This window comes from Camelus dromedarius, chromosome X, assembly GCF_036321535.1.
Source record: "Camelus dromedarius isolate mCamDro1 chromosome X, mCamDro1.pat, whole genome shotgun sequence".
Classification (NCBI taxonomy): Eukaryota; Metazoa; Chordata; class Mammalia; order Artiodactyla; family Camelidae; genus Camelus; species Camelus dromedarius.
The window spans coordinates 57,396,900-57,421,740 of NC_087472.1; the positions used below are offsets into that span (position 1 = coordinate 57,396,900).

A 24,841-nucleotide genomic window follows, 5' to 3' on the forward strand; every position below is an offset into this window, starting at 1 on the left:
CAGTTCTTGTTTTTGTATCCATTCAGCTACTCTGTGTCTGTTGGTTGGAGCATTTAGTCCATTTACATTTAAGGTGATTGTGGATATATGTATATATATGTTTTTATAGCCATTTTGTTATTTGTTTCAGATTTTTTTGTAGGTTTTTGTTTCCCTCCTTTATTTTTCTGTTTTTATCTCTTGTGATTTGATGACTCTTTAGTATTATGTTTGGATTCCTTGTGTGTGTGTGTGTGTGTATTATAGATTTTTGGCTTGTGGTTACCATGAGGTTTTTGTATAGCAGTCTGTATATATATGTGATTAGTTTAAGTTGCTGATCTCTTTATTTCAAATCTCTTTATTTTAAAAACCCTACTTTTGTACTCTCCTCCCCTCATGATTACTGTTTTTGATATCATATTTTATACATCTAATTGTTTTGTGTATCCCAAAGTGCTTATTGTGGATATAGGTGATTTTTACTACTTTTGTCTTTTAACCTCCCTATTAGCTTTGTGTGTGGATGATATCCTACTTTAACTGTAAATTTGTCTTTACCTGTGATAAAAACTTCTAGCTTCTCACTCTGTGCATCCATTCTTCTCCTGAGTTCATTGATCAACTTTATAGTCATTTCTCTGAACTCTTTCTCAGGTGAATTGCCTATCTCCACTTCACTTAGTTTTTCTTCTGGGGTTTCAATCTTGTTCCTTCATGTGGAACATGTTCCTCTGCCACCTCATTTTGTGTAAGTTGCTGGTTGTATTTTTAGGTATGTGGTAAGTTAGTTACATTCTTTGACCTTGGAAAAGTGGCCTTCTGTAGGAGACATCCTATGCATTCCAGCAGCTCTGCTCCCTCTCATCACCTAAGTTGTATGCTCTAGGGGTTCATCCTAAGAGGGCTGCATGGGTCCTTGTCTTGTGGCCAGGTGATGCTGTGGGTAGTCTGATAGTCTTGGTTGGCCCCTAGCTTGTTTAGTTGCCAGGCCCTGCCTTGTGCAGATGCTGCCTATTAGTGGGGCCTGGTCAAGAGGTGGCTGGCTGCAGAATCCTTTGGGACTCTGGAGCTAGTACTGGCTCACTGTTGGGCAGAGTCAGGGTCCAGAAGTCTCCAGGGCTTTTGCTCACCCACTGGTAGATAAACCATGTCCTGGGGTTAGTGCTGTGCTACTGGCAGGCAGAGCTGGATCCTGGAGTCTGGCTACAGGGTCTAGGGATCCAAGAGCTGGTATCAGATCACTGGGGAGAGGGCTTGGCGGGGGGCAGTCATGACACAGTTGGATATGGGGTCCAGGGTGTCCAGAAGCTTGTGTTGGCCTGCTAGTGGACAGAACCAGGTCCCAGCTGGTCCCAGAATAGAGTCTGGCTTGTATGGGTGGGCTTGGTCTTCAGCTTGTGGGATTGTGGGTTTTTTTTTGTGTGTCTGGTGTCTGCCCCTGGCAGGTGAGGCTGGTCTAGAGGCTTGAACAGACTTCTTGGTGGGCAAGGCTGTGTCTAGGGACATATCTTTAGGCGGCTCTGGGCTCAGGAAGTCTTTAAGTAGCCTGTCTTCTGTTGGCTGGGGCTATGTCCTTGCCCAGTTAGTTGTTTAGCCTGAGGCATCCCAGCACTGGTGCCTACAGGCTATTGGGTGGGGCCATGTTTTGGCACTAATGAACTATATGGAAGATCCCAAGATGATGGCCACTAGCATGAGTGTCCACAGGGTAGATAGTTCCCATATATGGTTCCTGCCAGTGTCTGTGTCCCGAGGGTTAGTCATAACCACCCCCGAGCCTCCTTGTGAGACTCTCTTAAGACCAGCAGGTAGGTCTAGCCAAGGCTTCTATCAAATTACTGCTTTTACCCCGCGTCCTGGTGCACATGAAGTTTTGTGTCCGCCCTTTAAGAGTGTGCCCAAAATAGAGTGCGCTTCTACTTCCTCCAATCCTGTGGGACTCCCAAATTTAAGCCCTGCTTGCTTTCATAGCCAAATGCTCTGAGGGATCATCTTCCTGGTGCAGGATCCCTGGGATGGGGAACCCAATGTGGTGCTCAGAACTCTCACTCCTGTGGAAGAACCTCTGCAATACAGTTATTCTCCAGTTTGTGGCTTGCTCACTGGAGGTTTTGGGACTTGGTTATATCAAAAATCCTCTCCTACTCATCTCTCTGTAGTTCCTTTTATTTTTTAACATTTTTACTTTTTAAATTGTTTTTAAGTTTTTTTTTTTTTTATCATGGGGTTGCTTCTTTATGTCTCTAATTGTCGAAGATCTGTTTGGGTAGGTTCTGGTCTTTTTCATTAATGGTTGTTCTGCATATAGTTGTGGTTTTGGTGTGTTCCTGAGAGGGGATGAGCTCAGGATCTTTCTACTCCGCCATTTTGGCTGATCAGTAATAGTTGGAAAAGGAAGGACTTCGTAGACCCCTGAAAGTGTTTCAGGGCTCCCCAGTGGTCCTGAGCTGTTTCTAACTTTCATTCTTTAATAATTTAGGTTGGCATGTATGATAGAATAACTGAATAGCAAGTGATAATATTTATTTTTAGACTAGTTTGGTTTTCAGATGATTAGTTTAAGCACACACTGGCTTAATATATTCCATTATATGATCCAAGATATGTATAATTATGTAATATAGTTTCTTTTAATAAGTTTACTTTCAATTTTGAGTCATTAATATTTGAAGTTGCATAAGGACTTCATGTAAGATTTTCACTTCATAAAACCAAATTTCAGTGAATAATGGATTTCACTGATAGTCATATGGGAGTGCCAGATATTGTATCCTATCCAAATTTCATTTAAGTAAACTTTGTTTACTTTTGGATGACATTTTAAATGGTTGTTAGCTAATGTTTTAGTTGCCAGCAAAGACAGTTGCTTTTTTAAGTACATAAAGTGATTATATATGAATCATAGATTCATTGGATGTTAGCATTCAGATAGACTGTAGGGATAATCTACTCCATTTTGCTCATCTTACAAATGAGAAACTGAAGTATCCTATGCCTGGTAGCATAAAGAGATAATGAATGAATCAGAGTTAAAACCAAAATCTCCTAATTTCTAGTAGAATGTTTGTTCTACTTTATCATTTTAGGATTTTTTTATTCGGTTAACTCAACACACTTTTATTATGTATAGTAACACTTAACCTTTTCTGGGGATCCTGATGTAAGGACTACTGAGAGAGGAAAGTCTGGAGAGACAAATGCAGGAAAAAATAAAGCTGTTTTTTTTCTTTTTTCTTTTTCCTGGACTTCTCTGTCATCAGGACATTCAAAATCAACTGAAAAGTTAAGCTAGTTTATTTTAATTGAAGTATAATTGACAGTATTATAGTAACTTCAGGTACACATCATAGTGATTTGATTTATAAACATTTTGAAATGGTCGCCATGATAAATCTAGTTACCATCTTTCAACATACAGAGTAATTACAATATTACTGACTATATTCCCTATGCTATACATTACATCCCTGTAACTTGTTTATTTTATAACTAGAAGTTCATACCTCTTAATCCTATTCAAATATTTTGCCTACCACCCAACCCCGCTTCCCCCTGGCAAACATCAGTTTGTTTTCATGAATCTATGAGTATGTTTTTATTTTGTTCATTCACTTGTTTTGTTTTTTAGATTTTACATATAACTGAAATCATATGGTGGTTTTCTTTCTCTGTCTGACTTATTTGACTTAATATAGTACTGTATAAATCCATCCATATTGTCACAAATGGCAATATTTCATTCTTTTTTGGCTGAATACTACTCCATTATATATATACACACACACATATATATGTATGTATACATATATATGTATATGTGCAACATTTTCTGTATTCATTCTTCTGTCAGTAGGCACTTAGGTTGTTTCCATATCTTGGCCATTCTGTATAATGGTGCAATTAACATAAGGGTACACATATCTTTTCTAATTAGTGTTTTTTTGAATAAATACCCAGGAGTGGAATTACTGGATCATATGATAGTTCTGTTTTTAATTTTTTGCAGAACCCCTATACTACTTTCAATAGTGGCTGTGCTACTGTTTTACATTCCTACCAACAGTGCATGAGGGTTCCCTTTTCTTCACATCGTTGCCATTGCTTCTTATTTTTTGTCTTTTTGATAATAGCCATTTTGGTATATGAGATATGAGATGGTATCTCAATTTTGGTTTTGATTTGCATTTCCCTAATAATTAGTGATACTGAGAATTCTTTTTGTGCCTGTTGGCCATGTATATATCTTCTTTGGGAAAATGTCTATTCAGGTTTTCCACTGATTTTTTTAATCAGGTTGTTTGCTTTTTTGATATTAAGTTGTAAAAGTTTTTAAATGTATTTTGGATAGTAACCACTTATTGGATAAATGATTTGGAAATATTGTCTCCCATTCAGTATGTTGCCTTTTTGTTGTTGGGTTTTTGGTTTGTTCCCTTCACTGTTCAAAACCTTTTTAGTTTGATGTAGTTTCGTTTGTTTATTTTTGGTTTTTTGTTGCCTTTGCTTGAGGACACAGGACCAAAAAAACATTGCTAAGACTGATATCAAAGAGCTTACTGCCAATTTTTTCTTCTAGGAGTTTTATGGTTTCAAGTCTTATATTCAAGTCTTTAATCTATTTCACATTAATTTTTTTGGATGTTGTTAGAAGGAGGTCCAGTTTCATTCTTTTGGATGTATCTGTTCAGTTCTCCTATCACCATTTATTGGAGAAACTGTCTTTTCTTCTTTATATTTCTTTGTCATAGATTAAGTGACCATATATGTATGGATGTATTTCTGGGCTCTTCATTCTGTTCCATTGATCTATGTGTCTGTTTTTATGCCACTACTGTACACTTTTAATTAGTATGGCTTTATAATATAGTTTCAAGTCTGGGAAGTGCCTCAGCTTTGTTCTTTTTCCTCAAAATTGTTCTGGCTCTTTGGTCTTTTGTGTTTCTGTACAAATTTTAGAGTTATTTGTTCTAGTTCTGTTAAAAAAAATGCCACTGGTATTTTGATAGGGATTGCATTGAATATATAGATCAGTTTGGGTAATAAGGACATTTTAACAATATTAATTCTTCCAAGTCATGAGCATGATGTATCTTTTCATTTATTTTTGCCATCTTCAGTTTCTTTCATCAGTGTCTTACAGTTTTCAGAGTACAAGTTTTTCACCTCCTTGGTTAAATTTATTTCTAGGTACTTTATTCTTTTGATGCAATTGTAAATGGGATTGTTTTCTTTTCTCTTTATCATAACTCATTATTAGTGTATAGAAACAACTGATTTCTATATATTATTTTTGCATTCTGCAACTTTACTGAATTGATTTATTCTAATGGGTTTTTTTTTTTTTTTTTGGTGGTGTCTCATGGTTTTCTATATATAGTATCATGTCATCTGCAAATAGCGGCAGTTTTACTTATTCTTTTCCAATTTGGAATCTTTTTATTTCTTTTTCTTGCCTAATTGCTGTGACTAGGACTTCCAATACCATATTGAATAAAAGTGGCCATAGTGTGCATCCTCTTTTTGTTCTGATCTAAGAGAAAAAGCTTTCAGCTTTTCACCATTGAGTATGATGTTAGCTGTGGGTGTATTATATATGGCTTTTTTAATGTTGTGGTATATTCTGCTGTCATACTCTATTGAGAATTTTTATCATAAATGCATGTTGAATTTTGTCAAATGGTTTTTCTGCATCTGTTGAGATGGTCATATGATTTTTATCTCTCATCTTGTTAATGTGTATTATGTTGATTGATTTAAATAACCCCAGGCATATATGGCCAACTACTGTTCAACTAAGGTATCAACGATGGGGAAAGGATAATCTCTTCAGTAAGTGATATTGGGAAAACTGCATATTCACATGCAAAAGAATGAAATCAGACCCTTTTCTTACACTATACACAAAACTCAAAACAGATTAAAGGGTTAAACATGAGAACTGACATTATGTTTCCTAGATGAAAACATACGATAAGCTCCTTACACTGGTCTTGGCAAAATTTTTTTGTATATGATACCTAAAGCATAAGCAACAAAAGCAAAAATAAAAAATTATCCAATGTATGTTTTCTTATAAGAGTTTTATAGTTCTTATAATTTGGTAATCAATCCATTTTGATGTTTTGTGTGTGTGTGGTTTGTGTAAAGCTAAGACAGAGATCAAATTCATTCTTTTGCATGTGGGTATCAGTTGCTTAAAGATCATTTGTTGAAGAGTATTTTTTCTCCCATTTTTTTCCTTGACACCCTTGTCAAAAATCAAGTGACAATAGATTTATTGGTTTATTTCTGAACTCACAGTTCTGTTCCATTGAACAATATTTCAGTCTCTATGCAAGTACCACCTTGTCTTAATAACTGTAGTTCTGTGGTAAATTTTGAAGTCAAGAAATGCATTTAAATTTTCTTCTTCAGGGACATCTACTAGTCATATGATAAATCTTCTTTTCTTATCTTCAGTTATGTCACTTTTTCTTATATCCTTTTTGTCTCATTTATTTTTTGTTATTAACATTTTCTCCTCACCTTCTGCTTTTCTTAAGGCATTATTTGTTGAGTTCATTTGCCCTTGTGTATTTGCTCTTGTTTTCCTTTTATTTTATTTTTTTTAATTTTAAAAATTTATTTAATTTATTTTTTTGGTGTGGGGGGGAGTAGTTAGGTTTACTTATTTATTATTTCTGGAGAAAGTACTAGGGATTGAACCCAGGACCTTGTATATGCTGAGCATGCATTCTACCACTTGAGCTACACCCCCACCCCCATTTTCCTTTCAATTTGGACTTTATTTCTAAAAGTTTTTAAATTTCTAATTCTTTCTTGAGTTCTTATTAAGTTATCATCTTATTTCTGAGTTTACCCAATTTCATGTTCTCTCATTTTTTGTCATTTTCTTAATTTTAGCTTATTTTGAGATAATTTCTACTTTTGATCTGTTTTATAAGCATGTCTTTCTCTTATGCTTTCCTTTTCTATAGCTGTCATTATGTTCATTATTTTATATTTTTATACTAATTTTGTATGGGATTTGATCTTGATAATTTTGGTTTTTTTGTTTTTAATGTAAGATTATTTTGCCTGAGCTTTTAGAAGGAAACTTGGAACCACCATTCTACTTTCTGATTTTGTGAGTTTGACTACTTTAGATTCCTCATATAAGTGGCATTATGCAGTATTTGTCCTTCTGTGACTGGCTTATTTCACTAGCATAATATCTTCCAGGTTCAATCATGTTGCCACATATGACAAGATTTCTTCTTTAAGGATGAAATATATTTCATTGTATGAATATATCACATTTTTAAAATCTAGTTATCCATTGATGGACATTTTGGTTGCTTTCACATTTTGTCTAGCCTTAATAATGCTATGATGAATTTGGGCATGCAAATATCTCTTTCAAACACCTCATTTCAGTTCTTCTGGATGAGTACCCAGATCTGGGATTGGTGGATCATATGGTAGTTCTATTTTGATTTTTTTGAGGAACCTCCATGTAGTTTTCCATAGCATCTGCACCATTTTACATTCTTACCAACAGAACACAGGGTTCCAGTTTCTTCACATCTTCACCAAAACTTGTTTTTTTGTTTGTTTGATTTTTTTTCGTAATGGCCATCCTAACAGGTGTGAAGTGATATTTCACTGTGGTTTCTACTATTGATTTCCATTTTCAATCCATGTAGGTCAGAGAAGATTGTATGCTTTTAATCTTCTTAAATTTGTTAAGATTTGGTTTTTTTGGTCTAATATGTGATTTATCCTGGAGAATGTTCATTGTGCAGTTGAGAAGACTGTGTATTCTGCTGCTGTTAGGTGGAACATTTTCATTTGTTTGTTAGTGCTGTTCAGGTTTGATCTGTAGTGTTCAAGTTCTCTGTCTCCTTGTTGATCTTTTGTATGTATGTTTTATCAGTTACTGAAAGTCAGTTATTAAAGTCTCCTATTATTAATGTGTTATGTATTTCTCCATTTTTGTCAGTTTGCTTTATATATTTAGGTGCTCTGATGTTGGATGCATATATGTTTATAACTGTAATATCTTCCTGGTGAATTGAAACTTTTATCATTATTATAATGTCCTTCTTTGTTTCTTGTGGCAATTTTTGAGTTAAAGTCTATTTGGTTAGACCTGGTTAACATTTTCATGGCATATACTTTTCTAGCCTTTCACTTTCAACCTATGTGTGTCTTTAAGTCTTAAAAAGTAAGTTTCTTGTAAGGTAGCGTATAGTTAGATACTGGGTTTTTAATCCATTCAGCCACTCTGTTGATTGGAGAACATGTCCATTAAAATTTAAAGTAATTATTGTTAGATAAGGACTTAACTATTGCCATTTTTGTTAATTGTGTTCTGTCTTGTAGCTTTTTTGTCCCACTCAGCTGGTTTCTTTTGTGTTTGGGTTTTTTTGTAGTAATATTCATCGATTCTTTTCATTTTCTTTTGTGTATCTTTTATAGGCCTTATCTTTCTGATTGTCATGGAATGTTCATAAAACATAGTTATAACAATATCTTATGCTAATAACAACTTTACTTTGATCACTTAATAAAAACTCTACAGTTTTACTCTCCCCCACACATCTTATATTATTGATGTCACCATCATAACTTTTTATAGTGTATATCTATTAAATGTTTCTAGTTATAGTTATCATTTATGGTTTTTTTTAACTTACATATTAGAAAAAGTGATTTTTGTACCACTTTTACATTATTAAGTATTCTTTATTTGTCTGTATATTTACCTTTACCAGGTAGCTTCATACTTTCATACTTTTGTGTTGCTGTTTAGTGTCCTTTCATTTCATCTTGAAGAACTCCCTTTCTCATATCTTGTAAGGAAGGTCTAGCATTGATGAACTCCCTCAGCTGTTGTTTATCTGAAAGTCTTTATCTCTCCATTTTTTGAAGTAGATTTTTGCTAGATATTATATTTTTGGTAGGAATTTTTTTATTTGATCATATTTGAGTTGAACATGTCATTCCACTCCCTTCTGGTCTGTAAAGTTTCTGAGAAACGCCTGCTACTAGTCTTATTGAGGCTCCCTTGTTTGTGATGAGTTGCGTTTCTCTTTCGGCTTTCAAAACTCTCTTTGTCCTTGGCTTTTGACCATTTGATTATAAAGTGTCTTGTTGTGGATTTCTTTGGATTAACCTTTTCTGTTGCTTTTTAGGCTTTTTGAATCTGGTTGTCTATTTGCCTCTCCAGATTTGGGAAGTTTTCAGCTATTACTTCTTTAAATAATCTTTGTGCACTTTTCTCTCTCTCCTGTTGTTCTGAGACTCCCAAAATATGAAGAATGATTGTTTTATGGCATCCTTTAAGTCCCTTAGACTTTCTTTACTCTTTTTTGTTCTTTTTCCTTTTTTACTTCCCTAACTGGATAATTTCAAATGACCCTTCTTCAGGTTGGCTAATTCTTTTCTTCTGCTTGTTCAAATCTGCTGTTGAACCCAAGTATTGAATTTTTTAGTTCATTTTTTCTATTATTCATCTCCAAAATTTCTTTTTTTATATATTCTGTCTCTTTCTTGCTATTCTCATTTTATTCATGCACCATTTTCCCCAGCCTCATTGAGCATTTTTATGACAGTTATTTTGAACTTTTTGTCAGGAGATTCATATACCTTCATTTCATTAGTATCAATTTCTGGGGCTTTATTTTATCTCTTTGATTGGACCTTATTACCTGCTTATTTCATGTTCCTTTTTGCACTGGTATCTGCACATTTGGAATATCTCCTGGTTTTTTTGTATTGACTCTGACAGGGAAAGACCGTCACCAATCACCCAGTTCAAAATTCTGTGGGCATTTGGATGTGTCTTCTACAGACTTATGTTTGTAGATTTCTAAGTAGAGGGATTTGTTTTTTCTTTTTTAAGAACTTTGTAATCTCTTGCTTTCTCTGATGTCTTTCTGCTATATTGCTGGTTCTCTGAAATAGTAGCACATCACCAAGGTATTTGTTTTGTTTTGTTTTGTTTTCAGCTGCCCCAAGCATCTATAATATGCCAGGTCTAATCAGTACTCTGAGTTGGGCAAGACTGAAACCAGTTGCTTGGACGGCCCCCTGAAAAATCAGAATGTTGAATGTGTGCTCCATTCTTTTCTCTCCCTCCAATGATAGAAGCCTCGAGTTGTGCGCTTTCTCCTGATCACGCTGAGTGTGCTGCCCACAGTAGGTTACTTGTCACTTTCCATTATTCTCAGCAGCCCCCAGTCATCCAAACTATGTTGATGCTATCAGAGCTTCAAGTGAGGAGAGACAGAAACTAGTCCCTTGGGCAGCACTTTGAAAAGCTGGGATATTGAACACATGTGCCACTCCTCTCCTTCCCTGTTAGGAGGGAAGTCTCAAGTTGTGTACCTCCTTCCATTTGCACAAAGCTGTGCCAACTGTAGTACTGCTTTCCTTTGTTCTTAGCTGCCCACAGGCATCCAAATGGTTCTGATCCATTAGCACTCTTGAGTGAGGTGAGACAGAATCCAGTACCTTGGGCAGCACTCCAGAATTCTGGGATGTAGGACACATGGTCTACTCCCTCTCTTCCCCTGAGAGAGGTTTCAGGCCTGGATAATCTCTCTTGGCACTGAACTCTGCTGGTTTGTGGGAGGGGCTCATGTGGATAAAGTGATTTTCATCATCTTGTTTCAGTGCAGCTGTTCTCAACTTTGTCCTTGTGTCTGAGGTACTGCAACTTCTTAATTGAAATGTGGAATTCTCATAAAGGTTTTTTGGTCCATATATTGTTTTAAAATTAGTTTTTATGTGGGAGAACGAGTACTGGGATTTCCTTTTCTGACACCTTGTGACTTCCTTAACTCTTTATTTAAGTATAATATATGTGCAGAAAAATGGAAATTTCATAAGTCTACAACTTGATGACTTTTGCAAACTGAATGGACCTATGTGAATCTGTGCCCATAATTGCCATCATGTTTGAAATTTAGTTGTACGTGAAACTTTAGGTTCAGCATTGTTTTCCTTCAGTGCTCTGTAAATCCTACTCCATTGTTTTTTTGCATCCAGTCTAACTTGTTGAAAAGTCTGATGCCAGTCTGATTCTTTTTATGTTATTTGTTCTTCCTAGATTCTTTTAGGATATATCCTTTTACTTTGTGATATTCCTGCATTTAATTATGACTCTGTCTACATGATAGTTTTTTGTTGTTGTTGTTATTTTTCCTCTTGGCACTCTGTGTGCCCCTCTAATGTAAGATCTTTCATCTTTAATCTTGATGTATTTAATCTTTTATTTTTGTAAATATTTATTTCTCAACATTTTAGTTTTTTTCTTGGCATCATATTAAATAAATGTTAACATTTACACTTTTGTGTTCCTTTAACTTTTGTTACTTCTAAAATAAAATATTGCTACTCTTTTCAAAGTCCTTATTTGTCCATGTCCCTCTTTCCGCAGACCCTTCCTTTTACTCTGTCTCTTGCTTGCCCCCTGTTATCCCTTGCCCCAAGTATCTGTAGCTAGCATTGCCTTTATATACTTCCAGCAAACAACACTGAAGGCTGCTTCAACACCAAGAGAGTTCTGAAGGGTGCAAAACAAGGTAAGCCTATGAGCCAGGTATTCAGGAAGCTGCCAGACAAGTCAAAACACACAACCACGATTATGTAAGAACAAGGCCCATAGGTCCTCCCCTGGTACCAACCAGTCTTACCAGGAATAAAAAATGTCATCTATCCCTGTGGCTACCTCTGATCTGGGGAATGGGATGTGGTAGGTGAGTATGCACAAATATAATGCTCTCTGCTGAAATTGAGCAACTTCTTTCCTCATTATGCACTCCCTGTTTGTTATCAGTTTTTTTTATTAGATTCCAGAATTCTAAAAAAGTTGTTTCTGTCAGTTTTTGACAGCTTAGTCATTGTTTTAGTGGAACTACACTTTTTTGAAGTTTTACACTCTGCCAGTTTTGGTGGTGTCACTCTTTATATTTAACATCACAATTGCATTGATACTTTTACCAAAAAAAAAAACAACAAACCCAACAACAGAAAAATTAACGTAGGCATTTCAAGGTTATCAGTCAGGAAGGTGACAGTAAACTCATCAGGTCCAGTGACCTTGTTGATATTGTTGGTATCGATAATGTTAGAAATGTACATCTCTATTCTCCTGCTTACTAGCTATATAAACTTGAACAAGGCAGCTTCTCTGAGCCTCAGTATCTAGTTTGTAAAGTGGGAATAATAGTAATAGTAATAGTAATAGTAATAGTAGTAGTAGTAATAGTAATAGTAGATAGTAGATATCTTATAGGATTGTAGTGAGAATGAAATGTGATAATGTAGTATTGGGCAGAAGGACAGCCAAATAATGAATGATTAGTAAATGATAACCTCCATGGTTCTTATTAAAAATGATTATAGTATATCTGTTTCTAATCCATGTTGCTTTATAATGCAAAAATACCTTAGCAAACTAAGATTAAATTAGAATAGGGGAAGTGGACAAAATACTAACTACCCTGGCCTTCAGTGAATCTGCTGTTCTCTTCTGGGCTAAGCATCTCCGGGGTGAACTAAAATGGAAGGATTCTTTTAGGTAGATGATGGTGGGAAGACAGTCAAGATATATTTTACCATCGCACTTGTCTTGCTGTGATACTTACGCCTGCATCTGTCAGTTTTAGATTATAAACTTTTAAAGAGCAAGGAACATATGTATAAATTTTTGTTGAGTACAGTAATATTTAAATTTTTTGTTGTGTATAGTACATAAAACCCTTTTTGTATTGCAATGGTATATCCAGTTTAAAAAGGTTGATATGGCAATTTAAAGCAAGGTTTGTTTCTTCTTGAAACATTAGAGTGACTTTAAGGGTCTAGGTGCTTCTCTTGAAGGCATTTAGGAAAATACACAGCTCTTAAAATGCTTCTAAGAGAGCTGTCAGTTTTCTTCCTGGCATTATATGAAAGCAAGTGTTCTAGCCATTGCATGAATTATGGTCACCTTATAAATTTTCAAGGTGCAATTGGAAAGAAGAGTGGATATTTTTAGAAAAAAACTCTTGACAGGTTTTCAGGGCTCAAATAGATAAATGAGAGGCAGAAAAATTAAGGCATTTTTGTGTATGTATTTTTGAAGGGGTGCAATCTACTTTGAAAAGTTTCCTTTTTTTCATTTGAGAAGCTTATTCAATTGTTTGGGGCAATAATTGTGTTGCCAGAAATACACAGTTGTGTTCTATATCTTGTCTCTGTTCAATAAGACCACAAGGAGATAATGGAATAGAGGTTAGTAACCTTCTCAGGTTTGAGTGCCATTAGCATTACTAAACTAACAATTTAAAAAATAAGCAGATAGAAGAGAAAGAGAAATCTACCAACACACAAGAAGAGAGAAATAAAAAAAAAAAAAGACAGCAAAGAGATAAAAAGGAGACAGCCATGTTGAGGAGGTAGAAGATTGCTGTCAGCCCCAAATGCCCATATTTACCTACCTCTGCAGTAGAAATCAACTTTTAGCATGCTAGAAAGAGGCTAACTATGGATAAGCCAAAAAGAATTTAAAATTCAGGAAAACAAATAGCTTTTTCAAAATGCCTTTTCCATCTAGTACTCAGCAGGAATTCACTAAATATCATTTGTAAGCCCTGGAGTTGGGTTTGTGTTTATATCAATATTCTCTTAATCTGTATCTGTCTTATAAGCAAAGATTATGTCACATATTTCTTACCAAAAGACTGCCTGTTTTTAGACTTCATTGGAATGCTTATAAAGAAAATATTTTGGATATGACCTGTATAGAGAGCCTTACAGTATAACCCAAGTAAATGAAAATCCTGTCTTTTATGAGTTTAGCATAACTTTCTAGGTAATTTGCTCATCAGTGGCAATCTGATACATCCATAAAAAGCAACAAACATAAATGAGAACATTTATATAAAAATATAACTAAACAAATTGGCAGGTCTGCTACTGAATCAAATTGTCCAGCTGTGGAACTTAGAGTTAAGAAATGTGCTTGAGAGTTTTCTCCCAAGCCCATATTAGTAAATATAAAGCATTCTAGCTGCAGTGTGAAGTATATGGTAATGTCTCCATTCTGTGCACAAACACAAAAGGGCTAGGAATCTTAAAAGTACTGAGAGATTCATTACAATTTCACAAAGTTTTTGGGTTCTAATAAACCAGCTCAGTGAAATAATTCACTATTAAGTGTGTCTAAAATGTGCCTTTGTTAAATTACTCTTAGTATGTTAAAGTTCTCTTTATTTGGTTTCCCCCTAATTTAATGATTTAAAATGAATTGGTTCTGAAGTGGATTTTTTGCTTTTGTTTTATGTTTGTTTTTTTTTTAATTTTAACCTTTTAACGTTCAACCATGTGTTTTTATTGTCCTGAATTTGGCAAATGCCTTGTAAATTCTTTGTTACCCAATAGCAAACAGCATGGAATTTCACACCACTTAGCTGAAACATGAAACAGTGAACAGGTTTCATGATGACAGAAATGTGATGATAAATGAGTTTCTTGTATGAATGGAGAACAATGTCCAAATTTTCCTCACAGAAGTTGCTTAAACAAACGTAAAAGCTGAAGAGCTTTTGCGCTATCTGCTTAATAGGCCTTGCTGCTGATGTGATGCCCTCAGAGATGTAAAAAAATTGACAGATAAAAGGAAAACTGGTTAAAGAAGGGGGGACTTCTGTGGATATTTTTTATTCATGAGTTGATTTTTTTTTGATGGTGGTGGTGATTTTTTGGTAGAGGTGGTTTCTTTTGTTCTGCTATGGCATTCTCAGAATCCTTGGATGCTTCAGAGATTTAGAAATCATCCAGAGCAGAAGCAGGCTGTAGGGATTTTAGAAGTAATCTGGAGCAGGAGTCAGCAGTCTATGGCCATTGAGCTGAATCCAGTATTCCACGTATGTTTGCAAGGCCTCTGTGCTAAGAATTTTTTTGTACATTTGTTAATGGTTAGGAAAACAATCAAAAGAAGAATATTTTTTGTGGAAGAAGACAATGATATGAAATTCAAATTTCAATGTCTGTAAATAAAGTTTTATTTGACCACAACCACATTCATTCCATTTGTGTATTATCTGTGGCTGCTTTTTTGCTTTAGTGATAGACTTGAATAGTTGTGACAAAGATTATATGCCTGCAAACCCTAAAATATTTGCCGTCTGGCCCTGAAAAAAATTGCCAACCCCTGTTCTAAAGTCATCAAATTTTGTAGCAGTGGAGTTCAACCTGGTGGTTTTGTGCAATGAATACTCAGGTGATGTGAGCTATCCATGATCCTTAAGCTATGCTGCCATTTATTCATTCTTTCAACACATTTGTTGAATATCTAACACAATGAAGGACATCCTTTATACTTCAACTTTTAGTTGAGAAATAGAATTACAAAATCTTAAGAAGTCAGTCTAACATTTTCTCTCCTCTCCCTCTCCCCCTCTTACCGTAACCTCTACCCCCTCTCACTCCCTTGCTTCCTCTTCTCCCCCCATATCCCTAGATAGTTCCTAGGCATTTGGGAAGAAAACCAAGTTTAGATAACATTTATTCAGAATTTTAAATTTTTTAAGTAAGTTAAATGTAATTTTAAATTATAACAGTTTCTCTTTAAAAATGTATTGAGAGGTTAATTTTTTGTATATATATATGTATATAATTTCATTGCAGTAGAGTCATTTTACAATGTTGTTTTAGTTTCTGGTGTACAACATAACACTGCCATACATGAGCATATATATGTATTCGTTTTCATATTCTTTTTCACTGTAAGTTACTAAAAGATATTGAATATAGTTTCCTGTACTATACAGTATTTACTTACTATTTAGAGAGCTTAATTTTAACTGTTTTAGGTTTTATAATGATCAGATGATAACAATATTCATACATGACTCTTTGATACTGTTAGGCATTGCATGTATCATGGGTCAATAGTCGTATACGTAGTTTTGCTTCCAGAGCCTCAGGAATGCACAATATATAATTGACTACAAAATCCCTGATGGGTTGACAATTTATAAATTGCTCTTTAAACTCTTTTTATTATTAGGTAATTCTTTAAGCGTCATAAACACTGAGTATAACTTGTATTATGAAAGCTAACTATACTAAAAAAAGCATGCAGTCATATTTAATAATCACTAAAGAGTTATTTAATAGGATTGTTTTTAGTAAAGATTGAATTTTTACCTTAAAGGAAGAATGTAAATAGGTTTCAATTTTATTAGCCTCTTTGGCTAGGTCTTCGACTCATTTACATGGAGGTAGTTCTGTCTGCTAGATTAATGGTGTTGATAAAAGTTTGTGAGTAATAATTGAATGCCTACACAGAGCAAGATATTATGCCGATGCAACTGTCTATCAAGGATTAATATTTTATTAATTACTGAATAATAGTGCTGATTTCAATGAGAGTGTACATTATTATGCTCAGAAGCCACAGAATCCCTAACTTATAGGTTCTTCCAGAATTTCTTCCTTTTTTAGATAAAATAAACATGACTCTCTAGTGTTTTAACTTATCTGCTTCAAAAGGACTAGCAGATTGTCATTTTCAGTATACTGCACTTGTATGGTATCTGTGTACAGTAGTCTGTTATCTTCAATAATACATGGTTTATTGTTGTGTATGTCTTTGGAGGGATGATGTTATAAATAAATTCAAGGAATAGAAATAAAAGCAAGAATAAACAAATGGGACCTAATGAAACTTACAAGCTTCTGCACAGAAAAGGAAACCATAAGTAAAACAAAAAGACAACCTACGGAATGGGAGAAAATTTTTGCAAACGATGAAACCGACAAAGGCTTGATCTCCAGAATATATAAGCAGCTCATACGACTTAGTAAGAAAAAAACAAACAGCTCAATCCGAAAATGGGCAGAAGACCTAAACAAGCAATTCTCCAAGGAAGACATACAAATGATCAATAGGCACATGAAAAAATGCTCAATATCACTAATTATCAGAGAAATGCAAATCAAAACTACAATGAGGTATCACCTCACACCAGTCAGAATGGCCATCATTCAAAAATCCACAAATAACGAATGCTGGAGAGGCTGTGGAGAAAGGGGAACCCTCCTACACTGCTGGTGGGAATGCAGTTTGGTACAGCCACTGTGGAAAACAGTATGAGATTCCTCAAAAGACTAGGAATTGACTTACCATATGACCCAGGAATCCTGCTCCTGGGCATGTATCCAGAAAGAACCCTACTTCAGGATGACACCTGCACCCCAATGTTCATAGCAGCACTATTTACAATAGCCAAGACATGGAGACAGGCTAAATGTCCATCAACAGATGACTGGATAAAGAAGAAGTCGTCTATTTATACAATGGAATACTACTCAGCCATAAAAACCGACAACATAACGCCATTTGCAGCAACATGGATGTTCCTGGAGAATGTCATTCTAAGTGAAGTAAGACAGAAGGTGAAAGAAAAACACCATATGAGATCACTCATGTGGAATCTGAAAAAAAAAAAAAAGCATAAATACAAAACAGAAACAGACTCATAGACATAGAATACAAACTTGTGGTTGCCAAGGGGACGGGGGATGGGAAGAGATAGACTGAGATTTCAAAATTGTAGAATAGATAAGCAAGATTATACTGTATAGCACAGGGAAATATATACAATATCTTATGGTAGCTCACAGAGAAAAAAATGTGACAATGAATATATATATATATGTTCATGTATAACTGAAAAATTGTGCTCTATACTGGAATTTGACACAGCATTGTAAAATGATTATAAATCAATAAAAAATGTTAAAAAAAATAAAATAAAGCAATCTCACCCCAGAAATAAATAAATAAACGAATAAATAAATAAATAAATAAATTCAGATGCTAGACTTATTGAAGAAATAAATTATAATCTACTCAGCTAAGATTTTAAAAATCCAATTAATAACTGCAACCTTCATTTTATTCTGTAAAAATCACAGAGTTTTAGAGTAGGAAGGGACCTTAGCATCTGATCCAACCCTCTAATTTTCAAATCAGGTTTCGAAGAATTAATCAATATGTTTTTCTTTCTCTTGTTGCCTTCCTCCATTTTTAAGTGAAAAAAAATTTTTTTTTTGCTATAAACCTCTTCCTTCAGGGTTTTAAAAGTAGAGGTAATCCTTGACTTACAAATGCATTGTGTTTCAGAAGTGTTTGTAAGTCTGTTGTTTAGAAGTCAGAACATTTTTCCATAGAAACGATATCTTAAATAGTGGTGGGACTAGTCCTCAAAAGAAGCTGTCCCATTATGTGACTGTTATTTTTGCTTTTGCAATGAAAGATGTTTTAAGTAATCAATGCTGATTCTCTCTGGGGAACAGGGAGGAGATGACATTGTAGAGGAGCGTGTCAGGGGCTTTCTTCTTACCTGTTATTTCTTAGGTGAGATGTTGAGTACACATTGTGTTCATTATATTGTTTTCTGAACTTCTTATATGCCTGAAGTAGTTTATAATTTTAACAGTGCTATCTTACTACTAGAAGTTCAGTTTGAATGTGAACATTTAAAAAATTATTTACCTTGAATGCTGATTCATAAGGAGAAAATGGTTTGATTAGAGAAGGATAGAGATAGAAAATTTGAAGGAGTTTTATAGATACTTTCAAGGGGTTAGATTTTATCACTTTAGAAAGTATGTTTTTGCTGTTAATATAAGTGTATCACCAACATTTATCTTTTACCTATTGGCCATATATAGGCAATATTTTGAGAGAGAATAAAGAAGGTGGGTAGTCATTTACATAAAGTAACTGAGCAAATTTTGAAAGGCAAAGAAGATTAAATGGCATATGCATGTGCAAGCATGTACACGATCTTGTTTGATATGCAATTACTTAAACTTGGGGCTTCTGAAAAATAGGAAAATGAGGGAGTAAAGCTTGTACAAGGTCTGAGCATGGAGAAAGGCAGTGGAGGAAACAAGTTAAATACCAGAAAGGTATCACTGACAGTGGATGGCTTATAGAAGTTTGAGGATACATGGAGTGATAGAGGAAGTTGAGTTTGGCAAGACAGTGTGCAAATAGATATTAGTATTTTTGAAATTTTTATAATTCAGGGAATGACATATATTTACAAATATACGTAAACAGAAATTAGCTACCATTCATTATATTCTAGAAAACAGCTGAGTTAACTTTCTCAATAATATGGTTAGCTTTTTTGTGTGTATGAAGGTTGTTTTTTGGTTGATTTAATTTTTGCTCTGTTGCAGTGTACAGCATTGACTTTTATATTCAGACATTAATCCATTTGTACAACTCATTTATAGCTTAGGGGAAGCCTAAGTATTACCTGCCTTTTGGGAGAGGCTTGACCTAAGAAGCAGATTTTTCACCACTAAATCAATGGTGCATTTTAGAAGGATGTGTGTCCATTTTACAGATGTCTATCTGGTATTACCATGGGAAAGTTCTTCATTCTGCCTTCTTTCAACTCCATTTTTGGAATATTATCAAGACAAAAAATTGGCCCAGAAGTCCATTAGTTGGTTACAGACCTTGCCAAAACTGATCTTGTGACAGTATCTAAATTTAGTATTCACCATTAAAACTAAAGAGAGAATACAGACAATGTAGAACATAATAAAATACAGTAAAAGTAAGAATGTTTGAAAAGAGCATAGAAGCCATTTAAGAAAGAAATGGGGTGGAAGACTTTGGAGACTTTGACAAACAAAGAGAAACCTGGAGAGAAAGCAAAAAGAAAGTACAATTTGTCACTTTTAATCGGTAATATAATTTACCTTATATGTGGACCACACATTTTATTTTTAACCTTTTTAGTTATATAGTAACCATCTCTCTAATACTGGCTATGGGTTTAGTTTTATGTATGATTATGGACAGTAAAATAAATCTCTGAATATTGACTGTCCACTCTGAAAATTCTTCCCCCCCTTTTTTTCTCTTCTGCAGATCTCAGAGTCATTAAGACATACCACATGGCAGAGACTGGGAAAAGGCAATTCAAGACAGTTATTAGATGCTACAAGGGTAAGATGAAGCAGACACTTCTACATATAAGTAGGAAAAATGTGTAAGCCCTTGGAGTATTTTCCAATTTATACTACATATTTTATATTTCCCAAATTATTTCCCTTTTCATTTTTTTCTAAATACTGGCAAGATAAATAAGAAGATATGTTTCTGCTACTAGGAATGGAGGAAGAAATCTTGATATTTTTCTGTCCCTGGAGAAATCTGTCTGAATCTCTTGAGATCAATGCCAACTAGAGTAGTGTTTTTAGAAAGTTTTTATAAATGCAATGGCAGCTTGTTGACACTTAAATTTATCCTGGTAATTTGTATCTGATATATGGAGTGCTGTACATTTTTCATGTGTGTAAAGGTTCTTTACCTTAGAAGATGTTCAGATAGTGGAATATCAAGGGGCTCTAATAAGCTTATTAGAGCCTGTAGGGTAAGTGATACTGAGTTTACATGTTGATGAGGGTTATTTTTCATTGGCAATATAAGTGAAAGACACCTTTAAAAATTCTCAGTGCTTTAACATGAGACAAATAAATCTCCAAGATAGAAAGGCTAGAACATTAGAAGACAGTCTAAATCCTGGGTACTTTGTTTTTTCTTCTGATTAGCGATTATTTGCTGTTAAGGTACAAGGCATTGTTCTAATTTATGCAGAAACTGTAGAAATGAGTTAGATTTTCCATTATTTAAGTTTTAAGGTAAGGGAGAATGTGCTCCATCTTCTCATTGTTTTTGACACTACTGAATTTATTTATATTTTAATCCTTTGCTTTGTTGAAGGCCTCATTATCTTGTACGTTATTTACCACACCCCTTCATATAACCTGTTGCTCAGTCTTTTAGAGGGAAAAATGTCACAAAGGCAGTGTCACACTAAAGATTACCTTTTGATGTTTTCCCTTTAAAAATGCTTTGAGATTGTTGATTCGGAAATCAGTAACCTATTTATGGCAATTATTTTTTGAGTCTCAACAGGTGAGAACAAGAAGGCACTTTTGCTTCTTGTAATTCCATTTTCATAGCTTGACTCAGAGCCAATATTGTTAGGATTCAGTATTGATACACATTTGTGTTTCTAAAGAGCTGTGCCTTTGTTCATTAATTATTGATTATTATGGCTACTGAAGAAGCATTATTATATCCATATACTTTATTAAGTAATTTTTGAGGAAACACTTTAAAATTAGCAAGCCTAAATTTTAATCCTAATCTTTACTATCTTTCAACTGTTACATTTTCTCAAATGATTTAATTTTTGTATTTCTCTAACCTGAGCAGTAGTCTAGGGCCTTTTAAAAGAATTGTAGTAGGCAAGATGTTTGCATATTTTCAAGACTAGTTGGAAGATCTGTAGATAGCTCTGTTTTATAAACTAATTCAACAAGCCCGTGTACAAGACACTGGTATGGGCCATGGGAGATACAAGGATAAAAGAGACTGTCCCTAATTGTAAGAAATTTACTATGTAGTAGTAAAGACAAAACATGAATGCATGTTTCTTTAGCATAAGATAGACTGTGAAGTAATAAAAATATTTTGTTTCTAAATATATATATGAGCCAGAATAATAAAAGAATCAGTTATGTGAAATCAGCTATATTAAATTGTAAAGCAAAAATGCATATGCATAGAAAGCAAGTGGGATACAGTTAATTAACTGTATTATGTACTTTGCTTTGCCAATTATAGAGTTATGGATTACACAGTACCTTAGGAGCAAATGACAGCAAGAAAGCTAGTATAAGTCAAATAGAAGTATGATACAAGTTAAATCTTTTAAATATTAATTTCAAAAGCTAATTCGGGAAAGCAACTTCTATATGAGTAATTTGTTATATCTCAATATTCTTTGTATAAATGTATCTGTAAGCTAATTATGGGGGTGTTTTACTTACTATGCTAAGCTCAAAGCTGTGCCTCTGAATTTTGGGGTAGGAGGACATGCATCAGATTACACTGTCCAAGTCATATTTTTAAAGATGTGAAATTCTTTAATAGCTAATGGACAACTTGGTATCGTCTTCAACTAGGCTCTCCAGGCATGGCCACTGATAGAAAAGAGGACGTGTTGGCATGGTCACGCAGGAGGAGGACTCCACACAGACCCGAAAGAAGGGGTAAGAGCCAATAACAAGTAACTGAAAATTATTATAGGTGATTGTACTTGAATGGAAGATAGATTCAAGATTATTATATTCCAGAATATGTTGATTGACTCATGTCACTCCAGGTTTTCTCATAAAAAACCATATGAATTGACCATAGTTGTATAGATAAGATTTTCTCAGACTTCAAGCAAGCAAAAAATATCATGATTGACTAAAGAAAAAAAAAATTAGTTACCAACCTAAACATTTTATCTCTTTATTTAAAATAGTGTTGAGGTTATTTGTTATATAATCTAGCCTTATAAATAGATAAATTACATTTAACTCTTACAAGTAATTTGTGTGTGTGTGTGTTTTAAAGTTAACATTTTCCCTTCTGTACTTCAGTTTAGAAAGATTCTAGAATGTCTCCTAGCTTCATGGTAAATCCTCCATTTACCTGATCCATTTATTTAATTATCCATATTCTTTATTGCTATCATTATACAGACAAGCTAAACAGTAGGGCCACTGAAATAAAAAGATTTAATTGCACTATACTTTTTCCAAGGGAGTGAAACTGTCATTGGAATACTGTTATACAATTCTCCATCTGGCCCTCTTTCTCTGAGCTTGCCTTTATTTTCTTCCTCTAACTTCACCCAACCAGTATGTATATGGTATCTCTAAGTAGAAATGATATTTTCAGGGTTATTGGCAAGTGAACAAATTTTGTGTAAAAGTGCTCTCTAAATTGTAGAGAGATAAATAAATTTTAGTTATTTTATTGGTGGGAGGTGATTGATAAGAAAACCTTTCCAGTGCTTTTCTCCCTATTTCTTTAATCCCCATACCTCCTCAGGAGGTATTTAAATCATTTGTTTATCCAGTATGGCTATAGTAAGGGGATTATGAAAAAAGAGTGGAAGTTTCAGTATTTGGAAGATCCTGTTTTTAAGATAGATGAACTAATTAACTACTTGTTTTATAATATAATCTTCAGATTTTTAAAAGGATTTTGGAACTTTGCTCCTGCATTTGAACTTTTTTATGTGAAAAAAAGCATGTTAGTAAATTTCATAAATTTCACTAATCCTGTGCTCATAATAAAAATACAAATAATGCAGAACTGACTATAAGGACTACTTACCAGACTTTGCTTGACATACTCTTTTTTTTAATGTTAGAAACATATCCTCATTGATTGGATATTGTCAGAAGCTAGTAGTATTAAAAGAGATCTAGCACTTACTGGAGGCAATCAGAGGCTTTGGCATAAATCTTCGTATAATTAAAGAAGTGAAACAACAACTTGGAGTATTAAAAAATGGAGAATTGGGGAGATAATAGAATAATAAGTCTCTAGGCTTGTTAAGATGAGTGGACACACAGACCAGTGGCCAAGAATACCTGGATGACATGAAGAAGCTGTTTTCTGGCTCTGATTTCATCTATCATCAAGCAGTCTTATGATCTTTATTTGATTTCTCACATTGACTTCCCTTTGGGGTAGAGAATTCACTGACTGGCCAATGTAAATATCAGTCAACTTGGTAGTTTTTTTATTATAAATTATTAAATTGAGCGGGGAGGGTATAGCTCAAGTGGTAAAGCACATGCTTAGCATGCATGAGGTCCTGGGTTCAATCTCCAGTACCTCCTCTAAAAATAAATAAGCCTAATTACCCGCCCCACCCAACCTTGGTCAGAATAAATTTTAAAAAAAACGAGGCACATAAATTATTAAGTTGACTGTTGGGTACAAATCCACCTCATATCTAGCATAAGTTATTTTTTTTCTTAGGGCCTTTGCACTGCCACTTAAGCTCTTCATTGCAGTTTTAGAACAACAGAGCTTGGAAAACAAACCTTGAGGTACAGAGAATGTAACAGTAATTGCAAATCTTTCCCTGACTACTAATATATCTTTCCTCTACCATTTATAAACTTAATATACTTATATCCCCAATAATGTGGGCAAAGTTTTCCACTTACCTTTTAGATTTTTCCATTATACACTACTCAAGTTTCTTGTCTTTTGACCTAGCTTTTATCAAGCCACTGTTATCCCTAACAGTATTGAAGTAGTGGTTAAAATTATTCCTGTAATTGCAGTTAAGTTATCTTTAGCTTGGATTGAAGAGACAGTTCTTTGGACAGTTTGATTATCCTTGAAATTGTGGGCACTTCCAAATTCTCTGCTATACTAGTTCTTTAGGGAAAAAACATTCAGCCTATAGCCCACATTTATACAAAACAGATAGCATCCAAAATTTTTTGGTATTTTTTTTATTCCTCTCCATAAATTTTGCCCCCAAGAAATTTCCATCTAAACCAATCCCTTGAATTTGTGAGTTAGAACATTTCTTGCTATTGGAATTTAGGAATGTCTCTAAAACCAGAATTCTTATATAAATCCATCAGCTAAAGAAAAGTTGATTCTGCTACCTTTATAAAAAGATCATTTTCTTTTTTCTTACTCTTTCTTTTTCCTATCGAAGCCCAATGGGTTCCACTCCCTTGAAATGAATGGGCTTTTGGTGAAAAAAATTACTGTTGCTTCAGTGCTTAACAACCTTTTCTGATGAGAAATATGAAGTTACTGACTTGAGAAGCAAAACATTATTCAATTTATTAATACACAATTATCTTTAATATCTGAAATTCTGCCAGATGTGAGCTGCTCAAGATGTGTTTTAATTTTTTAATTGTCCTTTTTGTGCCCTCTCCACATGATCATTAGCTATAGGTATTCACTTAGAGCACT

The 24,841-nt window shown here is 34.2% G+C and overlaps 1 protein-coding gene across 3 annotated transcripts in view; it reads left to right on the forward strand.

Moving 5' to 3' along the window:
- Nucleotides 1-24,841, forward strand: part of ABCB7 (ATP binding cassette subfamily B member 7) — a 104,930-nt gene that overhangs the window by 32,582 nt on the left and 47,507 nt on the right. For 2 of the 3 annotated variants that reach the window (XM_064483028.1, XM_064483030.1), the window contains exons 2-3: nucleotides 19,913-19,990; nucleotides 22,018-22,104. In XM_064483028.1, coding sequence (XP_064339098.1) covers nucleotides 19,913-19,990; nucleotides 22,018-22,104 — 165 coding nt within the window. The remainder of the gene's footprint in view (nucleotides 1-19,912; nucleotides 19,991-22,017; nucleotides 22,105-24,841) is intronic. The other variant, XM_064483029.1, reaches the window with a different exon arrangement.